Source organism: Notechis scutatus, chromosome 1, assembly GCF_049901735.1.
Source record: "Notechis scutatus isolate UNSWTSFEM ecotype Mainland chromosome 1, rNotScu1.2, whole genome shotgun sequence".
NCBI classification, from domain to species: Eukaryota; Metazoa; Chordata; class Lepidosauria; order Squamata; family Elapidae; genus Notechis; species Notechis scutatus.
Window position 1 is genome coordinate 3,276,065 of NC_142009.1, and position 22,053 is coordinate 3,298,117.

At 45.3% G+C, this 22,053-nt stretch overlaps 1 protein-coding gene across 1 annotated transcript in view; it reads right to left on the reverse strand.

The window, feature by feature from the left end:
- ANKRD13B (ankyrin repeat domain 13B) overlaps positions 1-22,053 on the reverse strand; it is a 50,161-nt gene that overhangs the window by 15,271 nt on the left and 12,837 nt on the right. Inside the window, exons 2-9 of the mRNA XM_087955806.1 lie at positions 19,325-19,460; positions 15,687-15,811; positions 8,646-8,691; positions 6,681-6,824; positions 5,362-5,551; positions 3,127-3,193; positions 2,932-3,013; positions 1,898-1,962 (exon numbers count right to left, since the gene is read on the reverse strand). Coding sequence (XP_087811932.1) covers positions 1,898-1,962; positions 2,932-3,013; positions 3,127-3,193; positions 5,362-5,551; positions 6,681-6,824; positions 8,646-8,691; positions 15,687-15,811; positions 19,325-19,460 — 855 coding nt within the window. The remainder of the gene's footprint in view (positions 1-1,897; positions 1,963-2,931; positions 3,014-3,126; positions 3,194-5,361; positions 5,552-6,680; positions 6,825-8,645; positions 8,692-15,686; positions 15,812-19,324; positions 19,461-22,053) is intronic.

Here is a 22,053-nt window from a genome sequence, read left to right on the forward strand (position 1 = left end):
TTTCCACTGCAAAGCAAGGCATTCGGGAGGTGAGTTTTGCTCTTTTTCTGGCCAGGGTTGCTAAGTGAATCACAGCAGTTGTTAAGTGAATCATGCTGTCGTTAAGCGAATATGACTGCCCCCCCCCATTGACTTCGCTTGTCGGAAGCCAGCTGGAAAAGTCCCATGGGGATCACATGTGACCCCAGGACAGTGCAAATGCCATAAATAGAGATAGACCTTGACTTACGACAGTTCATTCAGTGACCGTTCGAAGCTACAACGGCACTCGAAAAAAGTGATTTGGTTTCACACTTACGACCGTTGCCCCCGTTGCCATCGTCAAAACAATTTACATTCGGATGCTTGACAAATGACTCACACTTGCGATTGTCAGAAAGTGTCCTGGACTCACGCGATCCCCTTTGGCCACCCCTCTGACGAGCCAACTCACCGGGAGAAAACCTGATTCGCTTAATGTCCGAGTTGCTCATTTAAGAGCCACAGTGATTCACTTCACAAACGAGGCAGGGACAGTCGTAAAACGGGGCAAACCGCACTGAACAAACGCCTCACCTCTTAGCAGCATAAAATTTTGGGCTCCCTTGCGGTCGTACGCTGAGGACTCCCAGTAACGCGCCAGTTGGCAAGTGCCTGAAATCTTGAATCATATGTCATAAGTGTGAGGACAGACTGCAAGTGGCTTTTTTACAGCACTGTCATAGTTTCAAACCATCATGAAACGAATGGCCGTAAGTCAAGGCCTGCCTGTATTTCAAAACTACAAGCAAATGTCAGGATTCCGGCAGCGACCCCCATTTCAATCCTGAGTCTCGAGCCAAACTTCCAAAACTTCAAAAGGATTTATTTGGGAATTAACATGCCAGCACTGCCTGGGTGCAGCCAACTCTTGAGGCACATCATTCACTGTCACCCTTGACCCTGGTTTCCCCCCCACCCCTCCGCGTGTATCGTAATTCATATTCTCCAATGGGACACATCCACAGCTGTTCTGACTCAGGCTTCGTCTAAACGGAAATAATATCAAACTTGTTTTAAAAGCAAAACCTTTTATTGCAACACTGGGAATTACTTTCATTCCCAGCCAGAACTAATTATAAACAGTTCCCCAAGATAAGCACACACCTTTCAGGGCTATGGAATGCTGCCAAAAAAACAGAAGTATCCAATTAATTATAACAGAAACCAACCGAAGTACCAGAAAAAACAACAACCAAAGTACACAGAGCTTCAAGGATTAATCCAAACCGAGCGAACGACTTTGCTTCCTGCAAAGGTTTCTCTACCTTTGCCTGTCCTTTATACCTTAGGGGAGAGGCAATCACCTCCCAGCCTTACTCCCAAGTCGCCTCTTTTGTCTCAGCTGCTCTTGCCTTCTGGCAGCTCTGTGCATACGCGCACTGGGAACAGGCTCCCCTGGGTCCTCTTCCTCGCTGCTGCCAGGCTCCAGAGGCAGCACCCCACTCCCAGATGGCCCCATCCCTGCATCGGACACAGGACTCTAGTCCAAGTCCTCTCCAGACTCCCAAATTGGTCGCCGTTCTTCCCCACTGGTCTGATTCCGCTGCCGTTTGCACCGGCTGCCGGTGAACCGCAACAATAGCCCAGACTGCATCAATCATTCTCACCCGTTAGAAATTTTGCTTGGCACAAACTTCAGTCACCTGGTTACTATCTTTGAAAAAAAAAAAAAAATCATTTATGGAATGCACTTTCGATTTCCAAGCGGCCGCACTGCTCTTTCAAATTCCCTTTCCCCGCTCCCTTTCTTTTGGCAACTCTAAAAAGTCCATAGAAATATTTTAGGAGTTGACACAGGAAGCAGAACACTGGTGACCTTTGACACACACACACCCCGGAAAAAACACACCAGCTCAATGGTCGCCCAGTTACTCACCCCATTGTTGGGACCCACATGTTGTTCGGCGATGCCCAGGAACGACTGCAGTGGGGTTTTGCCACCTGCAAGAGACGAAAGCTGTAAAAAGGGGGGGATTTTGAATTTGTGGGTGGTGCGGGTGGGACACAACAGAGTGGCACGATGGCCTAGAGGTGGCATTCTCGTCTCCCAAACAAGAGGCTGTGAGTTCGATCCTAGGTCTCTGGGTACAATGAGAATACATCTGCCGAGCAAAACTCCATACTGGCAACAGGTAAGGCATCCAGCCAGTAAATACTCAAAACTCCATTGAATTGCCCAGTCTCCACCCCGCAAGGGATTGATGATGATGAAGGGACGTGGTGGCTCAGTGGCTAAGACACTGAGCTTGTCAATCAGAAAGGTCAGCGGGTCGGTGGTTCAAATCCCTAGCACTATGTAACGGAGTAAACTCCTGTTATTTGTCCCAGCTTCTGCCAATCTAGCATTTCAAAAGCATGTAAAAATGCAAGTAGAAAAATAGGGACCCCTTTGGTGGGAAGTATCTATCTCTATCTATTTATTATCTATCTATCTATCTATCTATCTATCTATCTATCTATCTATCTATCTATCTATCTATCTATCTATCTATCTATCTATCTATCTATCTATCTATATCTATCTATCTACCTACCTACCTACCTATCTATGGTATCTATCTCTATCTATCTATCTATCTATCTATCTATCTATCTATCTATCTATCTATCTATCTAATCTATCTATCTATCTATCTATCTATCTATCTATCTATCTCTAGCTGTATCATCTATCTCTTTCTCTATCTCTATCAATCATATCTATCTATCTATCTATCTATCTATCTATCTATCTATCTATCTATCTATGTATCTATCTATCATCCATCTAATTATAGTTATTAAATAATTAAACCAATATTAAAAATAGGAGGAGCGATTGCAGTTCCCTTGTAAGTCACAAACTGAAACGGCAGAATAATTCAGCCAGCAAAAATCCAGCTTTCTTGTCGAGAGCGAAGTGAGTCTCACCTTTAGTTTTTCCTTTGTGCTGCTCGGAAAGGTGTTCGGTCCGCGTCCGGGTGATGAGTTCTACGTTGGAAGCCCCATAAACCTGTTGACCAAAGGGAGGCCTTTGTACGTTTCTGCCGCGTCCCTCCCCTGAGGCCCCCTTCCTGCCCCATCAGCGTTTCAAGCTTCTAGTCCTCAGTCTCAAGGAGGACTCACCTTGGCTTCGTACCCGTTCACCACCTCCGTCTTTTCACTCCTCCAGCCTAAAATACCCGTCTTGTTCCTGGCAGAGAGAGAGAGAGAGAGAGAGAGAGAGAGAGAGAGAGAAGGGATCACTGGGAGAATTACAGTTACTCCTCGACTTATGACCTGTTCTGACCAAGGCTTCCTGAGACAGTAACCATCACACGCTGTTCCCAAAACCCATTTTTTAAAATTATTTCAACGGCTGTGAATTATAGGCATTCCCAGCCCATAATGAGTCCCAAACAGTTTGTAAATAGTCCCACGGAAGTCTGCCACATTCCTTCGGGATAAGGCTGATAAGCACCCACTTTTATCTCCCTTGAAATGCTGCCAATGACTAAATTGCCTATTAGTTTAGTGACTAAATTGCCTATTAGAGGCCAAAATGGAGCACAAAGTCAACACAGAGCTTCAACTGACCAGTACGAACGAAGTTGCTTCCTGCAAAGGGCTCCTGTCCCTTTGCTCCTCCTTTATGACTTATGGGAGGGGCCAATCACCTCCAAGCCTTACTCCCGAATCATCCCTTTTGTCTTAACTGTTCCTGCCTTCTGGCAGCTCTGCGCATGTGCACACTGGGAACAGGCTCCCGCTGTTCCTCTGCCTCGCTGCTGTCAGATTCTGGAGGCTCCGGAATCGGCACATAACTCCCAGATGGCCCTGGTTCCATCTCTGTGTCGGACGCAGGACCCTCGTCCGAGCCCTCCCCAGACTCCCGGACTGGGCCATGTTCCTCCCACTGTCCGACTCTGCTGCGGGCCACCAACGGACCACAACACGACCACTTTTTTTAGTGATCGTTCCAAGTTACAACTAGCCCTGAAGAAAGTGATTTAGGATCAGTGGCACATTGGCGGCCATGGCGGCATTCCTCCCGCCCCGTCCCCCCCCCCACGTGGTCATGTGATCAAAATTCAGAGGCCTGGCAACTGACTTGTATTGATGAGGGTTGCACTGTCCCCATTTGTAAAAACTTCCCAGGCAGCTTCCAGCAAACAAAGTCAAGGGAAGCGGGGAAGGGGGGGGGGAAGCCAGATTTCTTTAATGACTGCAGGACTCACTTAACAACGGTGACAAAAAAGGATGTAAAATGGGGCGAATCATTTAACAATTAACAATTCATCAATGCTAGATGTTTGTAGAGAGGAGGAGAGGAGGAAGGAGGAGGGGAGGGGGAGCAAGAGGGGGGAAGAGGAGGAGAGGAGGGAGGAGGAGGAGGAAGGAAGAAATGGGCAAATCATTTAACAATTAACAATTCATCAATCTGGTGTTTGTAGGGGAGGAAGAGAGAGGGGGAGGAGGAAGGAGAGAGGAGGAAGAGGGGGGGGGAGAAGAGGAGCAAGGGGAGGAAGAGGAGGGAGAAAGAGGAAGAGGAGGAGGAAGGAAGAAATGGGGCAAATCATTTAACAATTAAGAATTCATCAATGCTAGGTGTTTGTAGAGAGGAAGAGGAGGAGAAGAGGGGGAGGGAGAGGAGGAGGAGGAGAGAGAAGAGGAGGGGAGGAAGAGGAGGAGGGGAGGAGAGAGGAGAGGAGGAAGAGGAGGAGGGAGGAAGAGGAGGAGGGGGGAAGAGGAAGAGGAAGAGGAGGAGGAAGGAAGAAATGGGGCAAATCATTTAACAATTAAGAATTCATCAATGCTAGGTGTTTGTAGAGAGGAAGAGGAGGAGGACAAGGAGGAGGAGGAGGAAGAGAAGGAGGGGGAGGAAGAGGAGGAGGGGGAGGAAGGGGAGGAAGAGGGGGAGCAAGAGGGGGAGCAAGAGGAGGAAGAGGAGGGGGAAAGAGGAAGAAGAAGAGGAGGAGAGGAGAGGAAGAAGAGGGGAAAGAAGAGGAGGAGGAAGAGGAGGAGGAAGGAAGAGGAGGAGGAAGAAGAAGAGGAAGAGGAGGACTGTGGGGTCCTTGGTGCTCTCTTAGTTTGCTGGTTTCCCTTGCCCACCTAGGTGGTATCATTACTTCAATCACCAGGCTGGGTGTCCTTCTGTGAACCTCAAGTTAGTCAGCAAAGCCAGGTCTTCCAACACTTCAGTCCAGGAAAGTGGGGGCTGCCCCACGTGTATAAATTGCACCCCTGTCCCCTTGACTGTTTTTGAGACACCCACCGCCACCACCCATACCCCAGGGCCCTCGGTCGATGCCACCATGCCCGCTGTTTTGAACCCTCCGTCCGGGACAAGCTGCGGGCACCTACCGCGCACTGTCCCCCTACCTCTCGAAGGCAATATTGCGCATGTCCAGGTGCGTGGCGACCACGGGGGCCATCAGGCGCCCCATCACCTGCTCCTCGGTGGGCTGCATGGCCGCCAGGATGGTCTCCTGGTCGTGGGCAGCCAGTGCCAGCGTTTCGGAGTAAACCACCTGCCGGTTGTGATCCACCTCCATGAACACCGCGCTCGTATCTAGGCCAGGAGGGGGAGGAAAGAGAGGGGGTTACCTGTTTGAATAGAGACCCTTCCCCAGAAGCATCACCTCGTTGTGTCATGCCCTGGTTGGAGTCCGATTCGGAGGGGGATGTTGAGCAGCTGACAGTGGGAGTGGGAGTGTGGCTCCGGTGGCTGTGGGAGAAACTGGGGAAGGGCACCGTCCGGCTGGGCATTCAGAGGAAGACCCAGGGCCATCCCCTCTTCATCCTAGGGCACGCAGGGAAAAACGGAGAAGGGAGCAACATGGCTTACGGGAAAGGAAAGGGTCCTGATCCCCTTCATGGGCTGCAGATGGGAAGACTGTTTAAAAGGGCAAACTGCGCATGGCAAAGTTGCTGGAAGCAAAGTGTGCATTATCTTTGTCTGGGTTTATCTGGGTTTTGGCGTCCTCCCAACTGTGGGTGCTGCATTATCCTTTGAAAGCCTGCAATTTATCATCCTGGCCTGCCGTGTTAATGACTTCAGCGTGGTTTGTGTTGGTTTTTTTTTTTATTTCTAATTATCTTTACTTTGGGTTCAGACTGCATTTCTGCCCAAGAGTTTGATCTCCAGCCAAGGATAATTGGACATTGGGGGCCAAATTGGAGGCATTCAAGGGAATTTATCTACTTGATTTTGTTACTTTTGTGCCATGCTCCGGGTCATCACAGATTGGCGCAAATATTGAAAGCAGCCTCATCTCATAAGCTCACCCCCCAAATAATTTAACAACCGGTTCTCTGACCTAATGACCAGCTGGGTAGGCGTGGCTTGGGTGGTTATGTGACTGGCATGGGCACGGCCAACTCGACGTCACTCACATCGAGGGACAATGTCAACAAAAAAAAATACTCCTTTGGTCTTTTTAGTGGCCAGCAGAAAGGGAGTGAGGGGGGGAAAGCAGTGCATTCCTTAAATGCTTCAGATAATTGCTAGGCAGCCGAAGCTGTTGGCACGCAAGATTATTTTAATGAGCTTCTTAAAGCAACGGCACCCTTTTTTGGTTTTGGTAGAACGGAAGGAAAACGTTTTTTTCTCCCACGAGAAAGAAAACACGGGTGCTTCCGTGAGCCACCAAAGAGGGTTGTGAATTTCAAAGGGGGCCACCCAAGTCCTTTCCACCTACCTTGGCCCCGGAAGATGAAGCTGTGGTTCCCGCGCTGCCACGTCATGTGGTCGAAGCCCAGCAACGTGGTGTCCACCCGCAGGTTCTGGCCACACTTCCACACCTTGTACGTGTCACTGGGGCAAATCTTGGAGACCAAGGGAACTGCGAAAAAAGCAGAGCGCCACAGAGGGAGGGGGGTCGCAATCCATACACACTACAAGACAGATGTTGAGACTTTGGAGAAAGTTCAAAAAGTGACTAAGATGATCAAAGGCAGGGTTCGCTGCCCGGTTGCTGGGTGGACATGGCCTACCAGAACTTCCTGTTTCCACCTTCCGGTGGGCTTCCAGAGCTCAGGGGAGGGGGTTTTTGCCCTCCCGGGGGTCCAGAGGCCTCCCCCAATGATTGTGCGTGCGCGCACGAGGGGCACCTAACACACGCATGCTCAGCTTTCCGCACACCAGCTGAGACTCTGCCGCGCCCATCAGCGGAGAGGATAAAGAAGAGCAAAGCGCAAGAGAAAAGAAAGAGAAAGATGGAAAGAGAAAGAAAGACAAAGGGGTGGAAAGATGGAAGGAAGGAAAGAGAAAGAAAAGAGTTAAGAAAGAGAGACAAAGAAAGGAAGAAGAAAGACAAAGACAAAGAAAGAGGGAGGGAGGGAGAAAGGAAGGAAGAAGGAAGGAAGTATGAAGGAAGGAAGGAAGGAAAAGGAAAGAAAGAAAGAAAGAAAGAAAGAAAGAAAGAAAGAAAGAAGAAAGAAAGAAAGAAAGAAAGAAAGAAAGAAAGAAAGAAAGAAAGAAAGAAAGAAAGAAAGAAAGAAAAGATGGAAAGAGAAAGAGAAAAGGAGATAAGAAAGAAGAGACAAAGAAAGAAGAAAAAGAATGACAAAGAAGGAAGGAAGGGGAGAAAAGGCAAGAAAAAGAAAGAAAGGAAAGAAGGAAGGAAGGAAAGAAGGAAGAAAAGAGATGGAAAGAGAAAGAGAAAGAAAGAAAAAGAGATAAGAAAGAAAGAAGAGACAAAGAAAGAAGAAACACAAAGAAGGTAGGAAGGGAAGAAAAGGTGAGAAAGAAAGAAAAGATGGAAAGAGAAAGAAAAAGAAAGAAAAAGATGGAAAGATGGAAGGAAAAAAAGATGAAGAAAGAAAAAGAAAGAAAAAGAAAGAAGAAAAAGAAAGACAAAGAAAGAAAGAACAGAGAGTTGGAAGGGACCTTGGAGGTCTTCTAGTCCAACCCCCTGCCTAGGCAGGAAACCCCACACCACTTCAGACAAATGGTTATCCAACATCTTTTTTAAAAAAGATTTTGTTGGAGCATTCACAACTTCTGGAGGCAAACAGTTCCACTGGTTAATTGTTCCTTCTGTCAGGAAATGACAGGAAATTAAGTAGAAACTTCCTAACAACAGTGAGGACAATTAACCAGTGGAACAGCTTGCCACCAGAAATCATGGGCACTCCATCATTGGAGGCTTTTAAGAAGAGATTGGACAGTCACTTATCTGAAATAGTATAGGTTCTCCTGCTTGAGCAGGGGGCTGGACTAGAAGACCTCCAAGGTCCCTTCCAGCTCATTCATTCATTCTATATGTATATATATATATATATACATCTCAGTGTCAAAGAGACTCTGGGTGGCTTGTTAAATTTACCCTGCCAATGGGATTAGGTCCTTCCGCTACTCTGGGCAGCCATGTTCTCTGCCCGGGGAAAGTAGGGACACCTGGAAGGAGGAGGTGAGGTCAAAAAAGTCAAGATGGCCGACATGACTGTGGAATGGGAGCTCCACCCGTTCAACAATGTGCAGGCGCGAAGGGTTTGCACACTTGGGATTATCTTGACTTTTTCCAATCCTGCAAATGCCCCGGGGGGGGTGGGGGGGTATTTTTCTTAAGGGGCGTGGTTTTTTCAAGGGGGGGGGGGTCAGACAGATGACAGCCCATTCCCAACCGGGACTTTGGTTGCTTTCTTTCGGCACGCAAACGTACCCCAACTGGTGAATTCCCACTTCATCTCTACGTAGAAATCTTGAGCCTGCAGCAAAGGGAAGAGAAAGAGTTGGGAGGCAGAATGGAATACAGGTAGTCAAAGATTATAGATTAGATTAGATTAGATTATTATTAGATTAGATTAGATTGTATTGTATTATATTATACTGTATTATATTACATTACATTAGACTAGATTATTATATTATTTTATATTATATTATATTATATTATATTATATTATATTATATTATATTATATTATAATATTATATTATATTATATTATATTATATATTATATTATATTATATATTATATTATATTATATTATATTATATTATATTATATTATATATATATTATATTATATTATATTATATTATATTATATTATAATATATTATATTACATTACATTACATTACATTAGATTAGATTAGATTATTATTATTAGATTAGATCAGATTAGATTAGATTATTAGATTAGATTAAATACTATATATTATATTATATTATATTATATTATATTATATTATATATTATATTATATTATATTATATTATATTATATTATATTATATTATATTATATTATATTATATTATATTATATTATAATATATTATATTACATTACATTACATTAGATTAGATTAGATTATTAGATTAGATCAGATAGATTAGATTATTAGATTAGATTAAATACTATATATTATATTATATTATATTATATTATATTATATTATATTATATTATATTACATTAGATTAGATCAGATCAGTGATGGCTAACCTATGACACGCGTGTCACTCATGACACGCCGAGGCACTTTGACTGACACGCCTGTTGGTCCGCTCGGGAGGAGGGGGAGGAGGAGGTGGTGGCGGCTCGCGTTGTTTTCTGAGCCCGCGAGCCTAGAGCCAGGGCGCTTTCATTGCACGGCGGAGCTTCTTGTCTCGGGAAACACTGGGCGTCTTTGCTGCCCCCTGAGGGGAGGGCAATTCTGGGCTGCGCGATGGGGGGACTTCGTGGCTTTGGGTGGGTGGGAGCGAGGACGTTGACTTTAAGCGCTGCCGACCGACCGAGCGTTTCACAAATACCAGTGGGACCTCCGTCCACCACCAACCCTCCCTCTTTTGCCTCCATCAATCAGGTTTTCCCAGTATTTGCTCACAGCTGCGTTTTCTCTTCCGCCGTGCCAGGCGTTGAACGCGGGGATTTCTGATTCCCCTTACACGCGCGTGGATAATGCCGCGGGGGGCGTTTTCTTCCAAAGGCCCCACGGGCAGAGAACACTGACTTTCATGATAGTGAGATCGTTTCCCAAATTAATTGATTCACTAACCCAAAAGAAGAAGATGATGATGATGACAGTGGGAGGCAGGAGTCACAATTTTTTCCCTCAACATACTTTTGTGAGACCTTATTCTCAGCATTAAATAATATTAAAACAAATAAAAGAAACAGACTGACAGATGAAGTTAGTAGTGCTCGCTGGGCCCTGAAGGGCACAAAATACAACCCTGCAATTGAAGATTTAGCAAATGCAATTCAGCAACAGAAAAGTCAGTAAGGTAAATCATTATTTGTTTTTTGCTTTTTGAACTAATAAATATAATAAATATATTAAAAATATAACTCTTTCTTTATTAGGGCTGCAAATATTACCAAATTATTGATATTTCTTCACACACGACCCGAGGAAGGCTACACTTTTTCCCGATTTTCGACACACCAAGTTGAAAAGGTTAGCCATCACTGGATTAGATTATACTGTATTATATTATATTCTATTAGATTAGATTAGATTAGACTAGATTAGATTAGATTATTATTAGATTATATTATTATATTAGATTATAATATTATTATTAGATTAGATTAGATTAAATTAGATTACTATTATTATATTATACTGTATTATATTATAGTACATTACATTACATTATTATTACATTACATTACATTAGACTAGATTAGATTAGATTATTATTAGATTAGATTATTATATTATATTATATTAGATTAGATTATACTATATTATATTATACTGTGTTATATTATATTATACTGTATTATATTATATAGTACATTACATTACATTAGACTAGAATAGATTAGATTAACAGAATTGGAAGGGACCTTGTAGGTCATCTAGTCCAACCCCCCCAAGCAGGAGACTACACCAGTCATGGCTAACCTTTTTCGGCTCCCATGCCGATAATTGCATGTGCGCTCGCTTGCGTGTGCTCGCATGCCAACACCCAGAAGGCAATGCATGCTGGGCCCCTCCCCACACCCCCTGCGCAAGCGTGCGCCTGCTCATGCACCATGCCTCTGCGCATGCACGCACAATTTTCCCCTCGCGTGCTGCGAGTCTCTGCACATGCATGCGCGATTCCCCCTCGCACACCACACATCTGCGCATATGCGAGATTCCCCCCTTGTGCGCTGCATGTCTTTGCACATGCACACCCAATTCCTTCCTCGTCAGCCACACATCTTTGCGCAGGCATACGCAATTCCCCCTTGTGTGCCACACAATTTTCCCCTCACGTGCTGTGCGTCTCTGTGCATGTATGTGCAATTTTTCCCTCAATCACTGTGCGCATGTGCACAATTCCTCCTTGTGCACTGCGCATCTTTGCGCATGCGAGCATGATTCCTTCCTCGTGCGCCACGCATCTTTGTGCATGCACGCGCGATTCCCCCTCGCATGCTGCACATCGGCACATGTGTGCACAATTTCCCCCTCAGGGGCTGTGCGTCTCTGCACATGCATGTGCAATTTTTCCCTCATGCACCACATGCATGCGCAATGCTCACGATTCACCCTCATGCACTGCGCATCTTTGCGCATGCAATCATGATTCCTTCCTCGTGCGCCACGCATCTTTGCACATGCGCACGTGATTCCCCCTTGCGTGCAGCATGTCTGTGCATGCGTGCACAATTCCCCCCTCACACACAGCATGTCTGTGCATGTGTGCATGATCCTCTCATGTGCAGCATGCCCCTGCGCATGCCTCTTCCATGCACCGCCCCTCCACCCACTGCCAGATACCCGACAATCAGCTATCAGGCGGCGGTGTGCACATACATACGCAGTGGGGCTCTTCCGGGCGACCTCTCGCGTGCCGGGGAAAATGCAGGGGTGGGATTCAATTTTTTTAACAACCGGTTCTGTGGGCGTGGCTTAGTTGGTGGGTGTGGCTTGGTGGTCATGTGACTGGGTGGACATGGCTTGGTGGTCATGTTATTGGCTGGGCGTGGCCAACTCAACATCACTCACATCGAGGCACGCATCTCCTCGCCTGGCCTCTCATGACTGTGGGGATGCTGCAACAGTCGTAGGTGTGAAAAATGGTCATAAGTCACTTTTTTCCGTGCCATTGTAACTTTGAATGGTCACTCCACACAAGCAAAGTACCAGCAAAGGAGGGGGGGAAAAACTCCAGAGAAGTTCCTGAGACAGGAAGTCTAGTCCTGCCAAGAATGGAATAAGGGTTACCGGAGAGGCAGTTTCTGTAAGCAACACCAGAATGTTTCCTTCCTGCCTTCCTTACAGGATTAGCCCTGCAATTTCTTCTAACAATCGGTTCTCAGAACTGCTTAGAAGGTTAACAACCGGTTCTAGCAAATAGGTGCGAACTGGTAGAATCCCACCCCTGGGAAAGTGCTTTGCGTGCCACTTCCACCACGCGTGGCATAGGTTCGCCAACATGGCCCCACACCATTTCTGACAAATGGCAGGAACAGTCCTCGATTTATAACCCGCAATTGAGCCCAAAATGTATGCCGCTAAATGAGAAAGCCGGACAGTTAAGTGAGTTTTGTCCCATTTTACCTTTATTGCCACCATCGTTAAGCAAATCACTGCAGTCGTTAAGTGAGTCACATGGTCGTTAAGTGAGTCTGGCTTCCCTGTGAACTTTGCTTGCTGCAAGGTCGCCAAAGAGGATCACGTGACACCCCCCTGGGATGCTGCGACCGTCATAACTGTGAGTCAGTTGCCAAGCGTCCAAGTTTTGATCAAGTGGCCATGGGGATGCGGCAAGGGTTGTAAGCGTGAGAAATGGTCGTAAGTCACTTTTCTCAGTGTCGTCGTAACATCGAACAGTCCCTAATGGTATCCTTGACATTTTTAGTGACAAAAGTGACTTATGACCGTGACTCACACTTATGATCATTGCAGCGCCCCCCAGGGTCACATGATAAAAATTCAGATGCTTGGAAACTGACTCGTACTTATGACGGTTGCCATTGACTTTCCGACAAACAAAGTCAGTGGGGAAGCCAGATTTAATTAACAACTATTTAACTGATTTAACAACTGCATGATTCACTTAACAACAGTGGCAAGAAAGGATGTAAAATGGAGCAAAACTCACTCATTGTTCACTTAGTGACATACATTTTGAGCTCAATTGTGGTCGTAAGTCGAGGACTAGCTGTATAAGCCCTTCAAGACACATGCTCTTTGCTGAATGGTTAGGGAAGGGAAGAAAATGCAATTATTAAAGGTATAAATTGAACCTTCCATGGAGTTTTTATTAATTACTAGCTTGATACTCTTGCTTTGCTACGAAACTATGTGGTCGGGGCTTAGTTTCTGGAGAGGAAAATAAGGGGGAAATAATTCTTCCTCTGCCTACCAGCATCCATCGGTATTCATCTGGCTAGCGTCCTGTCAGTGTGTGAGAGAGTTGAGGGCTGTTTGGAAACTGAAACCGCATTTGCTGTGTGAGCAAGGAGGAGACAGCAAGGAGCCTGGGCGTGGCTTAGCTCAACTGTTCTGTACTAAAGCTGCTTGGTGCTGTAAAACTGAAACTCCTCTGCTTGTGTTTTGCATTCGGAGCACATTTCTTCTCAGGTGGGGAGGGGGAGTAGAACTCCTTAGCATCAGAGCGTGTTAATAATAATAATAATATAGGAAATACTCTAAATGCTCTGAGGGTCATTTCACAAAATCCTTTCTTAGTGAGCACCTAGAAGCAAAGAGGAACCAAATTTCGAGTTTGTTGGCTTTACGGTTCTGGAGATTTTGTGATGCTGCATGAGTGGTAATTTCGCTTTTATATATATTATATATAAAATTCATATATATAAATTGGCAGCAAGAAACATTAAGGTTATAAAAAAGAGCTTATATTCCGTTGTGTCTCAAATACAACTGGCCAATGCCAAACCTACATGGTGCCATTAAAAAGGCCACTGTAAGACATAAGACATAAGAATTTATTTGTCATTACACTCGCAAGCGGGTGCAACGAAATGAGGTGCTCTTCCACAAGTAAAACTGGACAAACACCACTAAAAAAGAAAAAAAAAATTAAACTAAACACAACCAACCATACAATAATCTCTATACAATTTAAAAATGTAAATACCCCACTACTCTCAGCCATTAGACTCCACAAAAATCTTATGACCCTGCATTCAGACTCAAAACTGCACTTGGATAAAAACTGTTCTTAAATCTGGTCGTCCTTGTTCTTAATACCCTGAATCTCCTTCTCGATGGTAATAGTTCAAAGAGCTGATGTCCCGGATGAGAGGAGTCATTCAATATGTTAAGTATCTTCCTCCTACATCCATTCCTATACAGTTCTTCCAAAGAGGGGGAATGAGCAGTGTTAGGGATAACATTGTTTACCCTAACTGTTTTGGGTAAAAATAATAAATATGGTATCATGGTTTGTTAGTTAAAGTGTGTGTAACTTTAACTGCAAGAATGTAATTAAGGGTGTGGTTGTAAAAGCACTATATAAGAAGCGAGGCAATTGCAGCTCTCTCTCTGACTTACTGATCCCTAATTACTGGAAGGATTGATGACTGCGTTCTTGCTGAACGGGAGAGAAAAAGGAGTGTTGATATTTCTCCACGGAGAGAAGATAAAGATTGGACAGATTTATTGTAAGTGAACTGACATTGGCTATTCAACACGGACTTTGCAAATAGTGTATCCCCTTGACAAGACTTGACTGAAATTGATATATGACTAATGGACCGTTACATTTGACTATGCTATAATTCTTAAATGGAATAAACTATATTTTTGATAGCACAAGCATATCTGTATTTTTACTGCGTGTTAACTAGAAAACTTATCTCACACATTTACCTGTCTTCCTATCTGACTTCGCTGCACGTTCTGTTTAGTTTGTTTTCCTTAACATCCGTTGGGGAATCCAGGCTTAACACTCAGCCAATGATGTTTTGGGCCGTCTTGATCACCCTCTGAATTGCCTTTTTCTCTGCCACTGTGCAGCTCGAGAACCACACACAGAGATAGTAGGATAATATACTCTCAATTGAACTCCGATAGAAGGTAGTCAGTAGACTCTCAGCCAGTTGTTGTTTCCTAAGAATCTGCTTCTGCTCTAGGCCACCGCGCCACTCTTCAAAAGCATGCAAATGCAAGTAGATAAATAGGCACCACTTCGATGGGAAGGTAACAGTGTTCGGTGTGCTTTTGCTGGCCACACGACCACAGAAAATATATTTGCACAACGCTGGCACCAAGAAACAGAGATCAGCGCCATCCTCTGGACACAACGGATAAGAAAACCTTTACCTTTTTATTTTATATATATAAAAAAAAACCACAAGTAGTCCTCACCTTACAACACTTCATTTAGTGACCGTTCAAAGTTACAACGGCAACTGAAAAAAAGGGACTTAGGGACCGTTTTTCTTACTTATGACCCATGGCCTCATGATCAAAATTCAGACCCTTGGCAACGGATTCGTATTTATGACGGCAACATAATGTGATCCCGGTGATCCCCTTTGGCCACCGTTCTGACAAATCCATGGGGAAGCCAGGTTCACTTAACAACGATGTGACTCACTTAACAAATGCAGCGATTTGCTTAACCGTGGCGAGGAAAGTAGTTAAATTACAGCACCAACCCAAAAAAAGTCACTTAACCCAATGGTTCCCTTAGCAACGTAAATGTTGTGGTCGTATGTTGAGGACTATACCTGTAGGTCTGAGCCATCAGAGGGGTTTTTCAACAGGTTTACAAACTCAGCAAGGACTGACCTTCCGTAGTTTTTCTAACAGGACGGGGATTCCAGCCAAGCGTTTGATGGCTCTCTGGTAGTCCCGATACCGTAGCGCCAGTTGAACGAGCTCCAGATCTTGAGTGCTGACCGCCTCCTGCAACACTGCAACACGAAAAGGAGATAGTTGTGGTCCGCCAGCGGCCCGTGGAGCCAGCAGACGGTGGGGAGGAACATGGGCCAGTCCTGGATTCTGGGGAGGGCTCGGACGAGGGTCCTGCGTCCGATACAGAGATGGGGTCAGGGCCATCTGGGAGTCATGTGCGGACTTCGGAGCCTCCAGAATCTGACATCAGCGAGGCAGAGGAGCAGAGGGAGCCTGTTCCCAGTGTGCATATGCACAGAGCTGCCAGAAGGCAAGAACAGTTAGGACAAAAGGGGCGACTCGGGAATAAAGCTTGGAGATGATTGGCCCCTCCCATAAGACGTAAAGGAGGAGCAAAGGGACAGGAGCCCTTTGCAGGAAGCAACTTTGTTCGTACTGGTCGGTTTGGAATCTGAAGCTCCGTGTTGACTTTGTGCTCCGTTTGGCCTCGTATAACTAATTGGCAATTTAGGCGTTGGCAGCATTTCAAGGGAGATAAAGGTGGGTGCTGATCAGCCTTATCTCGAGGGACTTTGGCAGACTTCCATGGGGCTATTTACAAACTGTTTGAGACTCATTACGGGCTGGGAATGATTAAAATTCACAGCCGTTGAAATCAAGAAAAAAGTGTGTCTGTTAGTGTCTCCCTAAGCCTTGGTCAGAACAGCGATCAGGAGCCGAACTACATGGTCCTCAACTTACAACCGTTTGTTTAATGACTTTCGTTACAAACAGCCGGGTGAAAGAAAAGTGACTCGCAATGGGTCCTCGTACTTATGACCATTGCAGCATCCAAACAACAGCAGCAATCATACAAGCAGGAAAAGTCGTAAAATGGGGCAAAACCCACTTCATGAATTTCTCACTTAGCAACCTAAATTTTGGGCTCAGTTGGGGCCGTAAGTTGAGGACGGCCTGTATCTCCCATACTGGGCCTGCTTGCTGTTTTTTGGGCTTCAAAGACCCTTGTCCAAGAGCAGTCTACCTTTTAGCTGTCGGGCTGATCCCTGGAGGTTTTTAATAAGAGACTGGACAACCACTGTTGTTAGAGGGTCTCTCCTGCTTGAACAGGGGGCTGGACTAGATGACCTCCAAGGTCCCTTCCGGCTCTTTTCTGATTGATTGATTGATTGATTGATTGATTGATTGATTGAAATGGTCTAGGGCCTCCTGCTTGAGCAGGGGGCTGGACTAGATGACCAAGGTCCCTTTCCATCTCTATCCTGATTGATCCCCATGACCACAGGATCAAAATGTGCGTGCTTGGCAACTGGAATGTTCCAGCAGTCCTCTCACCTTACAACAGTTTCGTTTAGTGACCGTTCCAAGTTACCACGGCACTGGAAAAAAAAAAGCGACTCAGGAGCCATTTTCACACTTACGACCGTTGCGGTGTTTCCCCCCGTGGTCAGGTGATCCAAAATCAGACCCTTGGCCACTCACTCACATTTACGACAGTCGCCGTGTCCCCTGTTTTGTGACCTTCCGACAAGCAAAATCAAGGAGGAAGCCGGATTCACTTAACAACTGTGTTAATAGCTTAACACTTTGCTGTGATTCACTTAGCGATGGTGGCAAGGAAGGTGGTAAAAACGGGGCACAGCTCACTTCACACATTTCTCACTTAGCCACAACATCAATCTTGGGCTCATTTGTGGTCGTAAGTCGAGGACTGCCTGAATGAACAAACCGGGGGTGGGGGGGGTGGCAGGTGCACAATGAAATCGTTGTGTCTTTTTTGCATGTGTTCTGCGTGCAGCACATTTTAAAAAGGGGGCAGGGCTCTGTTTTAGAGTCACAACCTCCATTTCTTTACACTTTCACACCATTCAATATACAAAGTCAAATAAATTCCTAGCCACATACACCCCTCTCATTCCTCTCTTTCTCTCTTTCTCATTCTCATTTTCTCTCTCTCTCTCTCTCTCTCTCTTTCTCTCTCTCCCTCATTCTTTCCCTCTGTCTCATGCTCTCTCTCATGCTCCATTTTCTCTCTCTCTCATTCTTTCCCTCTCGTTCTCCTTCTCATTCTCTCCTTCTCCCTCTCCTTCTCTCTCTATTACCTTCTCTCCCATGCTCTCTTTCTCATTCTCTCTTTCTCATTCTCTCTTTCTCATTCTCCCCCTCCCTCGTTCCCTCTCATGATCACATTCTCCCATTGTCTCTCTCTCTCATTCTCTCATTCTCCCTCTCATTCTTTCTCATTCTCTCTCATGCTGTCATTCTCTCATTTCTCTCTCTCTCTCTCTCATTATCACATTCTCATTTTCTCTTTCTCATTCTCTTTCTCATTCTCCCCTCCCTCGTTCCCTCTCATGATCACATTCTCCCATTGTCTCTCTCTCTCATTCTCTCATTCTCCCTCTCATTCTTTCTCATTCTCTCTCATGCTGTCATTCTCTCATTCTCTCTCTCTCTCTCTCATTATCACATTCTCATTTTCTCTTTCTCATTCTCTCTTTCTCATTCTCCCCCTCCCTCGCTCCCTCTCATGATCACATTCTCTCATTCTCTCTCTCTCATTGTCTCTCTCATTCTCTCCTTCTCCTTCTCCTTCTCTCTCATGCTGTCATTCTCTCTCATTCTCTCTCTCTCTCTCTCATTATCATATTCTCATTTTCTCATTCTCTCTTTCTCATTCTTCCCCTCCCTCTTTCTCATTATCATTCTCGCATTCTCTCTCTCTCTTGTCTCTCTCATTCCCTCCCTCCCTCCCTCCCTCCCTCCTCTCTCTTTCTCTCTCTCTCTCTCTCTCTCTCTCTCTCTCTCTCTCTCTCACACACACACACACACACACACACACACACACACAGAGGTAATCATTTAAATTCTTTTGAAAATCTTTTTTAAACATTCATTGTAAATCCTTTGAAAAGAACTTTGGAAATGGTGAACTGAAAATGTCCAGAAGTGGAAATTGGCGGTCCTTGATCATAACAGTTAAATAAACACACACCCATGGAAAAAGTCCATTTCCTAAAAAGTAACTTTCAGTTTGCTTTTCAGCACAGGGATGTTTAAACTAACTTCAGCAAAACATCCTTGTTAAGAAACACAGTCACATTGGTCTTTCTTAACCTCTGCAACCTTAAGATGGGGGGACTTCAACTCCCAGAATTCCTCAGCCAGCATGAAGTTTCTCCTCCCTCTTAAAGCATGGCTGGCTGGGGGATTCTGGGAGTGGAAGCCCACCCCTCTTAAAGCAGGCTGGCTGGAGGATTCTGGGAGTGGAAGTCCTCCCCTCTTAAAGCAGGCTGGCTAGGGGATTCTGGGAGTGGAAGTCCTCCCCTCTTAAAGCATGTTGGCTGGGGGATTCTGGGAGTGGAAGCCCACCCCTCTTAAAGCAGGCTGGCTGGGGGGATTTGCAACTTGTAAATCCCCATGTCTCACATAACATTAAATGGTCGTCAGTCGAGGACCACCTGTGTATACTGTAGCATGCCGCAGCTCTGAAAATCCTTTTTTCTGCTAAAGAAAATGCGCTGATGCTTAGCTCCGCTTTCCACCTGCCAAGGAGAGAAATGGTAACACACCTGTCCAGCCGGACCGATTTTCTTTGGCCACGTCCGCTCCATGCCGCAGGAGAACTCGCGCACACTCCAGATGCCCCAAGGTGGTGGCCAGGTGCAAGGGAGTTCGGCCTCGGGGGTCCACCTCCTCCACATCCACCTGCCGGGAGAAAAAGGAGGTACCTTATATCGCCAAGATGTAAAAAAAAGATGTTGAGGCTCTGGAAAGAGGGCAGAGAAGAGCAACCAGGAGGATGAGGGGACTGGAGGATGAAACATACGATGGACGGTTACAGGAACTGGGCCTGGCCTGGCTTGGCTAGTCTGTCTGTCTGTCTGTCTGTCTGTCTATCTGTCTATCCTATCCTATCCTATCCTATCCTATCCTATCCTATCCTATCCTATCCTATCCATCCATCCATCCATCCATCCATCCATCTATCTATCTACCTATCTATCTATCCTTAGTAAGACCACACCTGAAGTACTGCATACAGTTTTACACTATAAAAAAGATGTCGAGACTCTAGAAAAGGTGCAGAGAAGAGCAACCAGGAGGATGAGGGGACTGGAGGCTCAAAGACACGATGCATGGTTGTAGGAACTGGGCCTGGCTAGTCTGGTGAGGAGAAGGACCAGGGGAGGCAGGAGAGCAGCCTTCCAATATTTGAGGGGCTGCCCCAGAGAGGAGAGAGGGGGGGTCAAGCTCTTTTCCAAAGCACCCAAAGGTTCCAAATTAAAGCATCTCACTGAAGAGGTGAGTTGATGTACGCATGCTGGCTGGGGGATTCTGGGAGTGGAAGCCCACCCCTCTTAAAGCAGGCTGGCTGGGGGATTCTGGGAGTGGAAGCCCTCCCCTCTTAAAGCAGGCTGGCTGGGGGATTCTGGGACTAGAAGCCCACCCCTCTTAAAGCAGGCTGGCTGGGGGATTCTGGGAGTGGAAGCCCACCCCTCTTAAAGCAGGCTGGCTGGGGGATTCTGGGAGTGGAAGCCCACCCCTCTTAAAGCAGGCTGGCTGGGGGATTCTGGGAGTGGAAGCCCTCCCCTCTTAAAGCAGGCTGGCTCAGAAACAGGGCAACTGCCAGCAAAAGAATCTCCTGGGGGCGTCTGTGCAAGAGGTGAGAATAATTTCATTGCCAGCCTTCCCCTAGAGGCTTCTTACAGTCCTCTGTTCTTCTAGCAGCTGAGTGTTAATTGCAAATAAGCGGAACTAACATTTCTCAGTGCAGCAGGAAAACAAGTGGCAAAGGGATTTTTATTTTATTTTTGGCTGGGGGAGGGAGGGGGGAAGAGGAAGGAGGCTGAGCAGACAGATCTACAGAGAGATCAGCAAAGAAAAAACCAAAACCCTCCACTTTCCTTCTTGCTGCTCTTTCAGAAGGATAGCAATTCTTGTTGTATTCTTCTAATCTAACATGATTATGGATGGTTGCAATCGGTCAGATGTTTGGGCTGGACTTCAAACAGTGACCGCCTTGATTTCCTCCTTCTGTCAGGTCAGGCAAGAGGGCTATTCTGTGCTCCTTGTCTTCAAGGGGGCTCCTTTCTGGTGGGACCCAAGCCACACACATTTTCCGTTGTGGTCCCCACCTTCTCGATATCATTCCCTCTAATGCAGGGGTCTTCAAACTTGGCAGCTTTAAGACTCGTGGACTTCAACTCCCAGAATTCCTCCTCCTCCAGTCATGTTGGCTCAGGAATCCTGGGAGTTGAAGTCCACAAGTCTTAAAGCTGCCAAGTTTGAAAACCCTTGGAATAGAGAATAGAGAATAGAATAAGAATTTGAATAGAATTGAATACAGAAGAGTAGAATAAGAATTTGAATAGGATTGAATAAGAATTTGAATAAGAATTTTAGAATAGAATAGAGAATGGAGAATAGAGAATCGAATAAGAATAAGAATAGAATCGAATAAGATTTTTAGAATAGAATATAGAAGAATAGAATAAGAATTTGAATAGAATAAGAATTTAAGAATAGGGAATAGAATAGAATAGAATAAGAATTTGAATAGAATAAGAATTTAAGAATAGAATAGAGAATAGAGCAGGGGTCTTCAAACTTGACAGCTTTAAGGCTTGTGGACTTCAACTCCCAGAATTCCTCCTCCTCCAGTCATGTTAGCTCAGGAATCCTGGGAGTTGAAGTCCACAAGTCTTAAAGTTGCTAAGTTTGAAGACCCTTGATCTATTCTATCTTTCTCTCTATCTATTCTACCTCTCTTTCTCTATCTATTCTATCTATCTATCCTATCTTTCTCTCTCTTCCTCCCTCTATCTATTCTATCCCTTTCTCTCTATCTATTCTACCTCTCTTTCTCTATCTAGTCTATCTATTCTATCTTTCTCTCTCTCCTTCCATCTATTCTATCTCTCTGTCTATTCTACCTCTCTTTATCTATTCTATCTATTCTATCTCTCCCCCCTCCCTCTATCTATCTATTCTATCTATTTTTCTCTCTATCTATTCTATCTATTCTATCCATCTATTCTCTCTATCTTTCTCTCTCTCTCACTCCCTCTATCTATCTATTCTATCTATTTCCCTTTCTCTCTATCTATTCTACCTCTCTTTCTCTATCTATCTATTCCAGGGGTTTTCAAACTTGACAAACTTAAGACTTGTGGACTTCCACTCCCAGAATTCCTCCTCCAGTCATATTAGCTCAGGAATTCTGGGAGTGGAAGTCCACAAGTCTTAAACTTGCCAAGCTTAAAGACCCTTGCTCTAATGGCTCAACAGCAGTAATTAT